Raw genomic sequence first — 15,800 nt, forward strand, 5'->3', positions numbered from 1 at the left:
TTTTTTCTTTTCTTTGTTAACTCCTCTTGCTGTACCTTGTCTCAGGTAGTTTTGGGTTCTTTAGAATGGCACCACTATATGCTTGGATATCACCCAGCACAATGTGGCCTCTAGTCTCTACAACAACAATAATGGTAAGCAAATATGTTATGACTTCAAAGGATTTAATTTACTGTAAAATGAAAATATATTAACAAATCTGACAGAAAAATTCACATGCTGTTTTAAATCTACTATTGAACAGATCCTCTGTATCATTGGAACAGTATATCCAAATATTTGTATAATGAAGCACAGATGTAAAGAGAACAAGTTGGCACTGCTAATGTAACAATATGTTCATCACTATATTCTTATAAGTAAAACAAATGTAATATTTATAAAGTCATGGTATGTTTCCATTACGAACTCTAAATGGTGCTCTGTGTTTGAAATAGGTTTATGAGGCTACAATTTATTAAGTTTATAGATGCCTTGACAAGAACTGTGCATCATATTTTTATACATTATTTAATTTTGAATACATTTTATGTGAAAATCTAGGCCCTAACTGATCATGAACCCACCTTCCCTCTCTACTGCAGGAGCCCATGCAAGACCTTTAGATTGCTGTGGAAACTAGAAAGTTTGCATAGGGAAACCAGACAGCAGAGAAAAATCACTGTGAAATGCATTTCCATCCATAAGAGAAATTGCATATTTGAACGTTCCATAACGCAGGTAATCATGACTACTGTAACTTAAATGCTTCTCAGACATCATTTGGTCATATTTGGTATTGTTCTCCTGCAGACACTTACTACAACATGCAGGGTAAATGCAGCTAATAAGCAGAATTAGCTAAAACACTGTTTAATTTAGTTGTGCGCTAAAGACTAATTGCCTACTCAGCGAAGGGGAAGTGTAACATTTTTTTTAAGATGCTTACCCGAGGGCCCTGATCACCTTGATCTCCCTGCAAAGTGGAAAGATGAGATGATAGTTTTAACACAGCATCTGTGTGCTACCCAACTCTCTTACACAATTTCACATTATATTGAGAAAAAATAAACCACATCTTTTGTTAAAACCAGGAGGGGTTTCCATTATTTTGTATATGTTCACAGTACATTTACTTACCTTCTCCCCTTTTGGACCAGGAGGACCCTGAGAAAAAGAAAAAAAATTAATCAGTAAATTATTGGCATCAAAGAAGTTCAACAATCAGTTTTAGAGATACAACAAGCAGGTATAAATGATCCCAAACTCTTCCTCACATCATGATTTCTCCCAGGCTTTTGGTCCCTAAACTGCAGGTATTTTGGGGCCAGGTTTAGCAAAGGTTTAGCAGCAGTTACCATGAGGTTACTTTTGCAAGTAGTTCCATGAGGCACAAGATATTCAACTGGGCTATTCATAGAAATATAAACTATGGATGAAATCCTAGCCCTACTGAAGTCAATGCAAAACGTCCCAGGGGGGATTCATGGAAAAGCGCCTGGCACTGCAATGCATATAGTTGTATTAGTGGCGAAATGCATGTCAGCGCAAAGAAAATTGCAGTGGTACACATTTGAATTAACACACCTCAGAGGTGCTTTAGTTCAAAAGCACACCACCACCATTTTCTGCATGCTGACACGCATTTCGCCACTTATACAACTGCATGCGGCACAGCATAGTGTATGTCAGCTCATGTGTAGAGCAGACTCGATTGATTGAGTCTGCTCCAAAGCAGCAGATCTCTGGTCAGATGGCTGTCAGGAGGTGCATCAGACAGAAAGGTATGTGTATAAATGTCCAAGTGATGTAAAAGAAGGCTGGATTTTATCCTGTATCTGGTAATGATTTTTGTTCTAGGTCAATACTATTTCTTAGCATGCACGCTTAATAAAATCAGAATTTTAGAAAATAATACATGGAAAATAAGACTGCAATTGTGGAAGAGTACATTTTGATTTAGATCTCTGGCAACAGAGAATTCACATTCAGTCTTGTGGCATACTATCAAGATAGAGCTATTTATGTGATAGAGTTATTTAAGAGAATTTAGCCTGATATGATTTTTCAGAATGAGTACTTATTTTTAAAACACCTGAAAAACAAACTGTTTATGGTGGGAATGCAGGTTCTCTCCTTAGTCTCTTCTTACTGAACAAGTTCCTAGCTTGTTTGTTCTGCAGCACTTCAGAAACAATTTTCTAGACTACTACCTCTCAAGCTGTGCTTTGTGGATCAGTTTCTACCAGATTACATGGTGCTGACTCTGCTTCCAGCTTTTTCTATGGAGAGCCAAATGTTTCAGTGCAAATAAGTGTTTGGGCACCATTAAAAGCAGCTGGAAACAAAGAGGACTCACCCCCTTCCCCTGCTGCTAGATCTCATTGCCACAGTCAGAGAAAGAGAAGAAACAAGAGCCTATACCAGAGGCTGGTGTTACCAACAGTATAGTTAAAAATAACACAGAATGGTCCTAATGTCACTTTTCCATGTACACAAGGATATACTGCCTGATTGAAAGTGAGACTGGAGATGGTTTGCATGAATACAAATGGGAGGGGAGATGGTCTATGAGACACTGGCTATTAAGATGCAGTCTACAATGCAAAAACCTTTGAGAGCTCCTGTTGTATCCAATTTCCTGCTTAGTTTTAAGAACTCCCCAGCATTCCAGGAGAGTGAGTCTGCTGGAAAGCCTATCAGGGAAAAATAGTACGTTTCCTTCCACAGCTGACCAGCACTGTTGGTTGGTTCAGGAAGCAGCAACATGGCCTAGGGCCATGTACGAATGTTCATTTTCTACTGGGAGAATCACTGCTCTCCTAGTAGAAGCCACAAGTGCACAGATGTTCCAGCTTTTTCTTCTGGAGCAAAAATGGCTATTCTAGGAGAAAAATAACCCAGCTAAAACTAGGTAGAAACTTCCAGGAGTTTCTCTTGGGCGAATTAACATCTGTCCTATACACCTTCCTATGTCTTAACTCCTCCTAGGGACCAGGAGGAATGGAACCATGGGGAAGGCTCCCACACTTTCCAGAGACTGAGAACACCCCAGAATGGAGAAAGCAAGGGGACTAGCTGCTCCTGCCCTTCCTGTAGACTGGGAGAGGAGGGGAGGGGAGAAGCAAACACCAGCTCCATACCTGTTTCTTACTCCAGAGTCCCTGAATTGAGAGGCAGGAAAGGGGCTGTGCCTCACTGCTCCCTCCTCTCAGCTCCCAGAAACTGGGAGCCCAATGCAGGGAGCAAGCATAGCCCCCTACCAGCTTCTCACTCTGGAGTTCCAGAAGTGAGCAGCAGCGGGAGGCTTTGCCACACTGCTCCATCTGCTCAGCTCCTGGGTGCCACAAGCCCTCTGCCTGCTTCTGACACTGGAATCCCCAGTGGGGAGAAGGCTTTTCCCTGCTGCTCCAGTCCTCATGGGAATGGGAAGGCTAGGGCACTTCCACCTTCCCCAGATCAAGATCTCACCAATCTGGGGAAGGCACAAGGAGCAGGGGAGAGGAGGCAGTAGCAGACTGAAGGAACAGACAAAAAGGCTATGCCCTGCTGTAATCCCCCAGGCACAACAGATGTTCACTGTTGGATCACGGGGTTTGCTGGATGCAACTACAATTTGAAACAGCTGCAAGTCTGCAGCCACTCTCCTCTAGCCCTGCTCCTCCCCCATCTCCAGTGGTGACATGTAGGGGGTGCACGGGCACCTCCTGAGAGCGCTGGGGCACCTCCTGACAGCCATCATTCCCCGCTTAGGCAATGAGCGGGGGGGCAGGCAGGAGTGCTGGTGCCCCATCCGAGAGCAATGGCTGGGGAGTGAGGGTGCCAGAAGAAGCACCCTGGCACTTGCAGGTCGGCAAAATCAGCTGCGGGGGGACCCTCCCACACCTGTCGGTGCGATTGGCTCCCAATGTAGGTACACATGCAGATGCGTGCCTTAATGCACCTGCATTTTCTGCACAGAAAATTCAAGCACATTAATTGCATGTGTAGACACACCCACAGTATATTATACTATCTGTGCCAGTGAGGTTCCCTGAAAACCAAAGGTCTTCTTCTCAAGAAAGGGCAGAGGATTTCCCTGTCACAGCCCTATCTTGCGATTCCCTTTGGAGGAGGTAGAATACTTCTGGTTTAGTCAGTGTTCCATAGAAAGTCTACTGGCAACATGAATGTGCTGAATCAAGGATGCCAGAGTACCAGCATTTTCCAGCCACTGCCAGCGGCAAGCAGTTAACTCATTCTGACATACCTAAAGTTACAAGTCCTTTACACTACTGGAATCTTGTCCCTAGTAGACCTTCTGCTAGAGCATTCTGGTAGCATGAATGAGTGATGCCCATGGTTGTTAATAGAGCTGACTGAACTACTTATTATGAATAACTTATTCAATTAATTGTTCCCACTTTTCTCTTTGCAGATGATCTATAAACAGGTCATGATATTTGTGCATTAGTTCATTTTTCACAGATGCCTGTGTAAGGCTGAACTAATAGCTATGAGTAACTGCATTTGCCCCACAAGATGGATCCCCTAAATCACATGGTATTATTCTTCTCCTGATTGGATGTTTTATAAATAACAGGAGTCCTCCTGGCTGCTTACAACTCATTCACAAGCATTCACAAGTGTTGAACAAATTGACTGCACAAGTATTTAAAAACAGCTTTTCAAAATGGTCCCAGAACATTTCTGGTGTGAATACCAGCATAAATATTTCTCATTTGTATTCATGGTGCTCATGCTTTCCCCCAGCATTCTTGAACATAACAAACAATAGCTCTCCAGATTACCAGGAAAGGGAATCAATGGCATTTCACTGCAAGAATATTCATGTAATAGTTTTATGGCCATATTCATCCACTTCTAGTTTTCAAGTGTACTGTCTTCTAGTGTTTGGGCAATTATTAAAGAAAAACCCTTCTACCCTCAGCTTTTGACATTGTCTTTCTATTTGTGCTAAGGAATTCTCCCCAGGTTTTACTGCGGATATTATTAGTGTGTGCATGTTGGAGGGGGGAGGTGAAGAGTCTGTCGGGACTTGGCATGAGGCAAAATTATGTTTGTGTGGGTGGGGTGAGAATTAGGGGATTGACTTGTTTAAGGGAGGGCGAATGTTGCACAGGGTTTGTTCCCCCCGCAAAACTCCATTCTTTCTTCTTGTTAGGAGCATCTATTCAATGAAATACATGAGTAAAACAAATTACTGACTTTGAAAGCTGTTAGCAGAGATGGCCTGCCCTTTTCCCATGGAGAGTTCTGTACTTTAGTTTGTGAGATGGCAGAGATCAGGCCTCTAGCTGCTGTACAAATGTGAAAGCATTTTATGTAGTTATATGAAACGTCTGAGGTCAGAACATTTCTGAAATAACTTTACAGCGTTTTCACTGGAAACAGAGGCTCTTTTCTCAAAGTGTAATTATCTACTGCAGACTGCCATAAGTTTCCAAATATGGTTTATAGCCCATTTGGCATCAATGAGGCCTCGTAAATCACAAACACATGCAAAATTTGCATTGACAATTGGGCGATAAATACTGCTCTTTTTAAAACAGAGTGTTTTAATGTAGACTGAAAGGCATCCAGGCACCTGCCAACTAAGAACAAAGCTGAAGTGAGGGTCAAGTAAGTTTTACAGCTGCTGCCACTGCCTGTTAGCACAGAGACAAGTTACATTTCTACATTCAAGATAAATGGCAGGTGTTTCTTTCTTGGCATCTTTAATCAAGGAATTTCCATTCCTGCATTCCATCCTTGGTATTATAAATAGGTATAGAAGGAGTAGGAGGGCAGCAGAATAGGATAGTATAGTGGAGGCCAACCTGGTTGTAAGACATGCCTCAAATTAGTTCCTCAACCTCCCTGAATGCCACTCCAATCCCCTTCCTCTGCCCAATCTTGTTCTGCTTTTTGCTCCCTGCTCTGTGCTTCTTGCTGTTTTCTGCTTCCCGCCCTATCTAACGCTATGCTGCCTAGTCCCTCTCCAGTCTGCTGCATGCCACACACAGAAGCCACCTGTGCCACTTGTGGCATGCATGCTGCAGGTTGACCATCCCTGGGATAGTACAAAACAGAAGGCCATATCCTAAAGTTTGTACTCAGGCAACATGCCCATTGAGGGGAATGAAGGATATCTGGGTTAGGTCTGTAGGATTTTTCAAATGGACAGTATTTCATGGTATGTTATCTGATAGGTGCTAATTTTTGTATTTACCCCTGAGAGCTCTTGCCACCTGTAGAGCTCCTCTGATAAATATATTTGCAGCATCTTCTCAACAGCCAGTATTTAAATTATCCAAGTCTTACAAGTACATTTGACTGTGCCTTTGGGTTATTTTTGAAGCTAGTCCAGCCTTTATTTCTGTCATTGTCCTTCCTTTATTTCATTCACTGTATATCAAATTATCTTCCTAGTTTATATCTTTGCTTGAAAAGCATTACAATGCACATGTTTATGGTATAAGGTATGTCTTTACATTATGGCCCCAAATCAAACATGAGACTTAAGTGAAGTTTAGTATAATGAGTAATGGGCATAGGAAAGAAGTGATAATAGAGTGTCATAACTTGCAGATCAGGAACATTCTTGAGAAGGTTTAAGAACAGAGCCCTGGGCCCAGGTTACATGTCTGGTGTCAGATACTCAGCAGCAGGACTCTAGCAGAAGTTTTTTGGTAGCAGCTGTTTCACTCTACTAGAAACAGGAATGCAATTGTGCAAAATGGCAGCAATTTTCAGAGTCCAGCCTTGGCTAGCACAGCTCATGAAAGAGTTTTGTTGGGCCATGATAGGACAAAGTCCAAAAGACCAAGTGCAACTCTGGGAAGCATCCTAGGAACTTCAGTGTTAAAACAGAGCTGCCTCCCTGACAGAGGTCCTGTGGGAGGAGGTGGAGATACTATTTCCTAGCCCTTCCTCCTCCTCACACCTCAGCACAGTTGCCCCTGTGGGCCCAAAAGGATTCCTGCATAACTGAGTCTGCTGGTGTGAAAGATCTAAGGCAGAGGCGGGGAATTATTTCAGGCAGAGAGCCACTTACTGAGTTTTAGCAAGCCATTGAGGGCCAGATGACAGGCAGCCAGGGGCAGATAAATATTAATTTACTAAATTTTTTAGGGGCCCGACGGGCTGGATGGAATGGCCTGGTGGGCCGCATTTTGCCCACCCCTGATCTAAGGCATCCCAGATTTATGTTTTCGTTATATTTTGGGCATAATACCATACAAGCCAATTGTTATTGAAATATATTGGTTCTTGTGTTCATAATGAACGTGTAAAAAACTAATTCCTGGAAGGAGGCAAGACCAAAACAGGAATAACAGATGGACTCGAACCAAGAGCAGCATCAGTACAACCACAGAACCGGTCAGCCAGTTAACAGAAAGTAGTCAACCAGTTAACTGATAACACATACAATTAAATGGTTAACCAATAACATATACCTAGTCCTGGGCAGGGGGCCACTGTTGGGGTGGGGCTGCAGCTGCCTGCTCAGAGCACCGTGGGGAGCTGGGGGCTGTGTACAGACCCATTCGGATATAACTGCTGCTGGGAGCCACTCCCCGGGGCCTTTAACAGGGGGAAGAGATGGCAGCAAGCCCTGCCAGACAGTACAGTCCACATGAAGTCCTGGGTGGCAGCAGGAGCCAAGGGATTTTCCCAGGCAGTTGCAGCTGCTGGTGCACTAGAAGGGAGGGAGCAGACAGCTATGGGTACCAGTCCCTCTTCACCTCTCCCCCTCCCCTCCTTCTTGCTTCTCCCTCCCTCCTGCCTGCCCTTCTGCCTTCCTATTCCCAAAGCACAACACCACTTCCCTTCCCAGCCAGACTGGGACCTGCTCTAAACATTAACCAGTAATGCATTACTAGTATAACTATACTTATTGTTTAAATGTTTAACCTTTCACATCCCTAATCTGAAGCTGTCCCTAAACCTAACAAAATTATTACACGTAGCTTCTCATCACTGGACTACTAGCATTCAATCATATTTCCACAAAATGTTATGAAAATATAGCATGCTATGTAGGTTAATATAAAATGTTGTTTATTTTTGAAGGTTTTGTTTCAGTGATGAAAAGGTGGTTTCTGCATGTTACAAGGAGCCGTTTCATTATGAAAGATATTTCTCTCTTCATCATTTTGCTGGTGTCTGTTTACTGTCCTAAATTACAAAAGATTTCCATGACTTTAAAAATAAAAGTTTATATCAATCTCTCAGAAATCCTGTAATTGTTGTCAAATATAAAACAGGATATGCTGAATCATGAGATGCAATGTTAGGGTCATATTAAGAAAAAACTTACAAGTTCATTTTAAACTTCCTGCACTATTATTTTTCTTGTCTCCCTTTGCAAGCTCTGAAACGTTAAGCAGTGTGGTTTTGGTCTTCATTAAATTTGGCCATGTGTCTAGCCAAGCTCGAAGTCTGCTAATGCACTATGCCAGCTTCTCACCTTGGATCAGATTTATTAATGCTCTCAAAAATTTTGAATGGATTTGGAGAGTTTCTACGTATTAAGCAAAGCTGCCTGTCACCCCCTCTTGTACGTTCCATTTTCACTTCTGGGATTCTCCTAAGTTATCCTGAAACCTGGGAGGGAAGGGAAAATCTCTTTCCTCCCCTTGTCTTCCTCTTTCCTTGCTTCAGTGGAGTTTGCCTTTGTTACAGCTTTCCAGTACAGAAAAGGAGTCTGCAAATTTGCTATTATAATTTGTTCCTGACTTAGTGCTCAATAAACCCTATTCAAGTGTGTACAAACAGAAAGATTTAAATTTGAGCTGAATAACATATCTTGGAAAAACAATTCTTTGCAATTCACTTTTGGATGTAAATATCACCTAAACCTGACATTATTTTTTACACAGTTGTGTACAGAATGCAGTGAGGTACATTGCCAAGTACATACTACTGGTTCTTAAACAGCAGGCTGCAAATCACAGTCTATCCAAATATGTCAGGAAAGCATAGACCTCCATTACAATAGCCCTAATTTACCATGTATCTTCTATTCCTATGCAATACTTTGGCTAAGTCCAGGATTTGTTGGTCTTTGGTGTCTTATAAGACTGCTCACAAAGTGGTCAGAGTACTATAAAATAGTGGTTCACTGCAGAATGTCTTCATAATCCTTCCAGCTAGTCCCATAATTAGGAACCAAACTATAATATGATGTTCAGATTCCCAGCAGGACAGCTCACGATGCTATGGCTTGATCTTTGTTGAATTCTTTCCCCTTTATCTGACACATGTTTCCTATGATTAATCAATAAAGCTGCCTTCCTTTTTCCCCCATTCTTTTCTTTGAAAAACCACAAATATCAATGCAAATGACACATTAAAAATTTCAGGACAATGAAAGAATACGGGTACTTGTCCTTTGAATTGGTCAAGGATCAAATTTGCCTCAGGTGCAAATGGATGCTTAAGGAGAATTGTTCCCACTCATGCTAACACTCCATTTGACCCAGTTCATCTTCCTGCCCATCCAACAATATAGACAACCAGTCAAGTGTAAGGTTTGTCTGAAATATCTGTTAAGTCTCTTGTGAACTAGACTTAGATGAATACCTGCAGGATGCTTCTAGAGTAAACCTACTGCACAAAAATAACAGCATGGCTAAGAATATAATGACAGAAACATTAGCTGGACCAGCAGAAGCAGAACATACCCTTGTTCTCATCCATAATAAAGGCAGACAGCTCCTGCGTGCCATTTGTTCACTGTTATAATATAATGCGTATACTTCCCCAATAAAAATAATTTGAGCTGTCATCTCACTGTTCAGAAGTACTTCTTTGTGCTCATACCTTATATCATTGCATAAAATATATTTACAAATCATCTTTTGTTCCACTGGTATCTTTTTTGTACAGTGAAGTCATAAATCCAAACCCTTATTATAAAATGAAAATAAACCACAAGACATTATAGGCAAACTCTGAAAGAGTTAGGAACAATAGGTAAGTTCAGGGAAGCATCTAAAGCTTTGTTTGAGTGGTGTAGTAGTGGTGAAGGTGTTGACAGCCCTGTAGACTTCAGTCATTTTTATGAGGAAGATAACCACAATGAAGCTCTGATGTGCCTCAAGCTTGACCTGGAGGTAATAGCTGGGGTCAGAATCAGAAGTCAGCTTCAATACTATCTCAGTGCTTGCCACAGCTGCTGCAGGTATAACCATATTGATTCATCTTTTGGGTATGTGGGCAACTGTTTCCTGGAAAATGGACGGAAAACGCCAAAGTCACATAGGTGACAGAAAAATATATTTGATGATAACACCTTTCAATTATAACTTCTCTGGGTCAAAGATTGTTTTGAAAGCTAGCTATGCAGACACAGAGGCACATTTGTTATTTTTTTTTAAAAGGGATAAATCTCAAAATAAACCAGGTATCGAAGGGCTGACAAGGTCTCAGGCACTGGAGGATTATGTACATCAGGTCATCAATAATGATATAGTTTTCAAGTCAAGCATAACGTTCCACTTATCAGTCCAATTTTTGTTCTTTTTCTTCCTCCAAGCCTATGATTTTGCTTCATGTAATCAAAATATTGTAAACGTGTCTCAAGTTTTTATCATTCTGATACAGTATTACAAAAAATACAAAGCCAATCTCATTGCCAGTGTTGTCAAACTACATAGAATGAGACTTTTGATATTTGGGCTTTCCATGGCTCCTGGAATTAAGCTATTTTAAGAGAATCTCAGTTATTGGGTTTTTTTTAATAAAGTTTTAGTCCTCAGCCTAGAAAAGTGTTTGAAAACATCAGCCAAGTACATCCTACAGACTCAGAAACCATAAGACAAACAAAAAGAACCCAAAATGTATTATTTTTATTTTTCAGCTAAATTTTGTGACTTTTGAGGCTGGGACTTATGAAACTTGAATGTTCAGACTGACAATACAGCAAGTCATCAACCTCAGTATTGAAGACTTGATTTGGAAAAGCATTCTGAAGTTCAGCTGCTAAATCAGACACATGGGTGAGGACTCATAGACTAGGGACTGAAAATATACATGAACTGATATAAGTGATTGGAAACTGGTTATAATCTGTAACACAACAGAAGTTCAGTGCTCATAAACCACTCTCAAAATGGCCCAAACCAGTTTAAGATAAACCTGGATGGATGTAGTATCAGATTTAACTGATTCAGATTAAGTCAGTTTATTGAACTTCTGTCCCAGATCCCCTCCAGATTCAAATTAACTCATAGTCCCCCAGCATCCTGGGATGCTTTGCACCTCCCCCACAAACCCCTCCTTGCAGGGTGGGTAGGCTAGCTGTGGCTCAAGCTGTCTGCTCCAGCCCAGCAGGGAGGTGTGCTTTAGCATCCCCCGGCTTCTGGCTCAGACCACTGCAGGCATGTGGCTGCATTTCTGGAATTAAAAGTGAAAGTCTGTTCACTTGCTTATCAGATCGATTTAGCAGCTTAGACTAACCTGTAAAGTTTGAATAAATTCAGCTTTGGGCTTTTTGACTCTCTGTACTTTGCCATAATCATCCTCCACTATACATGCCTCTCTCCCTCCTTCCCTTCAACAGATCACAACTGTAGCTAAATGCTGACCTGGGACATAAAGCAAGTTTGCTACCTACCACTATATAACACTACTGACAGTGGCCAGTAGGCTCATTCCGCATTCGACTATCTAAAGACAAGGTGGATGACAGCCTGTTCTTCCAATTTATTCATAAAGCATCCCCCTATTTTCCCCCTTCCACTAAAGAATTTTCCTTTCTTTATATGCAGTCTCTCCTTTCTTCTGTCAGAACAAGAAATGGAAACTGGGGTCCTATCCATCCGTAGTTTGGAGGATTCCCCAGGGCACTCTTTTTCTTCTCCCTGCCATATCTTCTCTCTACTGGGAATAAATATGTGTACCCACAATGGAATTTCAATCTAATCTGTATTTCTGAAATGACCATTCACTCAACAATTCAGTGTTTTTAAGTAATGAATAACAGAATGACCAGTGATGTAGTACTGCAAACATGGATGGGTGAGGAAAAGTTTCCAGGTATCCTCTAACACTAGACAAAGATATTTCTGGGATGTCATGGGCAGTTGATATGGTTCACTAGCAAAAGAAAGTGCAACTGACTAGGCCATTATATATTTCGGTTAATAAATATTCACTGTAGTCAAAAGATATTATCACACTGAAACTCAGGGAGCAGAATAATAAATTAACCAGCTGTAAACCTGCATGATCAATAAATAAATAAAATAAAAGAGAGGAACAAGAAGAGAATGAAAGTTTGCCTGAAATTTACACTAAAATGGAGCTTTATACTGTCCAAAGAATTATCAAAGCACATTGTCCCACTTTTCCACAGAACCGTGTTTATTACAGTGTCAAACTCAACTAAGCCAGGGAAGGGAGTTATAGCTATAAACAGATTTATAACTTCAGACTTCACACCTTTCTTTTTGCATTGAAGATTAAAGGGGCCATGAAAAAAAGTAGGAAAAGCGATAAAAAATGAACAGGATGCTAATTTTACCCATTTATTAGAATACCAATGGATACAGCACAATTTGGTATTGTTTTATATGACTATGTCTTTCTTCCAAAGCCATTTTTTCCAAAAAGTATAATGTCTGTTTGCGTTCTGGACTAAGAAGGCCTACTGGATACTGATGCTTTGAATCTGATCACAACGTGCTGCCTTATGGAAGCAATTTATATACTCTTGTACTAAAAAAAGTCCTTCGGAAATGCAAAAAGGAAAAAAAAGAGAGGCTTAAAAGGAAGACTAATAGAGCCCATTGGAATTTAGGGCTTATAAAACTTCAGGAATCATGGAAGCCCTTTCCCAACACAATAAAAATTAAACATTGCAAAATTATACCTCTTGCCAGTCAAAGTCATTAAACCTTTTTCCTCCGAGGTCTTTGTAGATATGGAATTGCTCTTAAAACTTTTCTGCATTTCCCTTTGCAGATTTTCTCAATTGGCATGTTCTCCCATTTACTGCTAATAGTACAATGTGCAAATAGCTCTTTGCACAGGCTTTGTGATATTTTAGGTAGTTGTAGTACACAATGTTATGTTTTATTAATTATTTTAGCTTCACTTGAGAAAGCAATCCGGAAAGTCAGCTATTGTTGGGGTTTATACACTTGCTCAAAGATATAACGGAAACTTCAGTGCCTTGTTAAAGAGTCATTTTAGGGGTTGATTTTGAGCATCTTCTGTTTTGAGGGACAGATAGGACTACAAACACTGAATGAGATAATTATTCTGAAGGCAGGCAGGACAAATTTAGAGTAGTGTGAACCTGACTGTACCAGGAGCTATCATTCATTAAATAAGTGCAGAGCATGAATGACCATTCACATATCAATATTTACCAATAGTTCCATACCACATAATTAGTGAAATAACTGTTTAATCTCACAGTAAAGGCTAAATTGAAAATTGTGGCCATAATGTGTATCATTAAGATTCCAAATAACTTTTTCAAGACCATTTGGTTTTTCCCAGTGCAAAAATGGGATTTACTAACTGGAGATTCAACAGCTAATTTAATTTAAAATCTGCAGTTAACTGCCAGGTGCTTTGTTTTCAGCCCACTTCTGCTCTCATATATATAAAACATAAAACATGAAGCCAAAAGAATATGAAATTTGTAAAACTGAGCTGAACTGATTATTTTCTGTTTAAAAAGTCTTACTCAAGAAACTTGTTTTATAGCTGCACTAAGCTTTATTTTAGAATTTAGCTCTTAACCCAGGCCTTTAAAAATCTGGAAGCCAAATTCTGCACTTGTATTAATGGAGTTACTTTGATTTTACTTTGGTATATCTAAGAGCTGTATTTCATCCCATCTTGTAATATTTTCCCCCCATATCTTTCTAGGAACTACAGCACATCCATTCTTTCAAGGAAACAGAAAACCAAAAACAATTAGATATTCTTTTACCAATGTCTACAAATACTACTATAAATTGTGACTTTAGAAGACGTGGTAGGTTATTACATAAATCACAACTAGTTGGGAGGGCAATAGTAGTAAAATATTAATATGAAGACCACAAATATTCTGTAAAATATTGCCCAAGAGATAGAAAGGTTTCTGAGATTGTAATATAATATCCACAGCCAAAGAGTGGAGGAATTATTTCAGAATTTAGGTAAACTTTTAATCCTTTGGGTAGGCTAAAATATGGAAAAACTGTATATTTGACAAAACATCATGCAGAGTTGTTGCAGTGAATCTTTGCACTAACCCCTTTTCACCCTACTTTACCTATTCTGTAGGTTCTGAATTTGTTCCTCCTGTCATCACTAGTGTTGCAACCTCAGCCATTGTGTAAATAAATCACAGCATCTTTTTGAAACAGTGTATCTTGGCTCATTGAATAACTATGGTTGTTAAGTGCAGAACTTCACACAGCAGAAATCTACCTCAGGCAAATTACTAAGCAAGCAGGATAGATCCCTGTAACAGACAAAGTCTGGAAGTCCCAGTTCTAATTATGATTTTAACAAGGACCCTTCAACCATTACTCACAAAAATTATCCCATGGAAGTCAATGAATCAAACACATAAATAACCCGAAGCTTCGGGTGCTGATTCGATTCAGAGGAGATTCAGCCCAATTTGGTGGTCGAATCTCCGAATCAGATCAGGGGACCATTTAAAAGGTCCAAATTGATTCAAAGCTTTCCGAATCTTCAGAAAAGATTCAGAGAGCTTTGATGATTTGGGCAGTCCCTGCCCGCTGCAGCAGGGAGCTGGAGCCGGACTTGGAGCTGGTAAATAGTGGATGAGGGAGGTGGGGCTGGAGAAGGGGGAGGGGACCATGGGGGGACCCCTGCCATGCCCCATCTCCTGCCTGCTCCCCCAGCCCACCCTAGCTCCCAGTGCTTTAAAAAAAAGCCCCAACTCACCAGGTGCTGCCAGGTGGGGGGGAGGGGGGCGATCCCTGCTGCCCCCCACTGCATGGGGGCTCTACCACAAGCCCTCTGACTCCCCCTTAGTCCCCAGCCCCCCCATGGCTGCCCCATTTTTCCCAGCTCCAGCCCTTTAAGAAAAAAATCCGAAAAAAGCCTGGGACTCTCCAGCTCCTGAAGTGGCCTCAGGGAGAGCCCCACATGCAGCGTGGGACAGTGGGGGGCAGCAGAGATCACCCCCCCGGCAGGCAGGAATGGTGTCTGGGGGTTTGGGGATTTTTTCTTCTTAAAGGGTCAGAGCTGGGGCAGACAGCACCTGATGCGTGGGGGCTTTTTTTTTTTTTTTTTTTTTCACAGAGCGGGGTGCCGGGGGGGGGCTGGGGAGGGCAGGGCAGCCATTGCCGGGGCTGGGAGAGTGGGCGGGGGATGGGGCGTGCCCGATTCGCAAATTCAGCCAAATCGATTCAGGACACATTTGAATTACTGAATTGAGTTACTGTCCCCCGAATCAGCTGAATCCAAATCTGAAGCAAATACTAGCCTCTTTGCACGGGCTTAATAAATAAGACCTATTCATGTGAATGCTGATTGAAGAATCAGGCTCTTAATATTGTTGCTTCAGTTTTCCCATCTGTGACAGGAAAATAATCATAGGCAGACAAGGTTTTTTGGGTAGATGTGTTATCTTTTATTAGACCAACTAAACAGCTGGAAAAATTGTTCTTTGCAAGCTTTCAGGCACAGACACCCTTCTTCAGGCAAAGGGAGAATCTGCTGGTGTTTGTGTGTTCTCCTGGGTGGAAAAGACGACAAAATGCAAGTCTGCAAATGCAAATGTGTGGCAATTAGGATCAGAGGGAATGAGAGATAATAGGTGTGAGACAGGAAGTTGGGGGGGGGGGAAGGCAGATTAT

At 41.3% G+C, this 15,800-nt stretch overlaps 1 protein-coding gene across 1 annotated transcript in view; it reads right to left on the reverse strand.

Moving 5' to 3' along the window:
• The window catches only part of COL25A1 (collagen type XXV alpha 1 chain), a gene marked incomplete at its 5' end in the record, with an annotated part of 558,067 nt that overhangs the window by 166,041 nt on the left and 376,226 nt on the right, over positions 1-15,800 (reverse strand). The window contains 2 exons of the mRNA XM_025212861.1: positions 929-955; positions 1,120-1,146. Coding sequence (XP_025068646.1) covers positions 929-955; positions 1,120-1,146 — 54 coding nt within the window. The remainder of the gene's footprint in view (positions 1-928; positions 956-1,119; positions 1,147-15,800) is intronic.

This window comes from Alligator sinensis, unplaced genomic scaffold, assembly GCF_000455745.1.
Source record: "Alligator sinensis unplaced genomic scaffold, ASM45574v1 scaffold66_2, whole genome shotgun sequence".
Lineage (NCBI taxonomy): Eukaryota > Metazoa > Chordata > Crocodylia > Alligatoridae > Alligator > Alligator sinensis.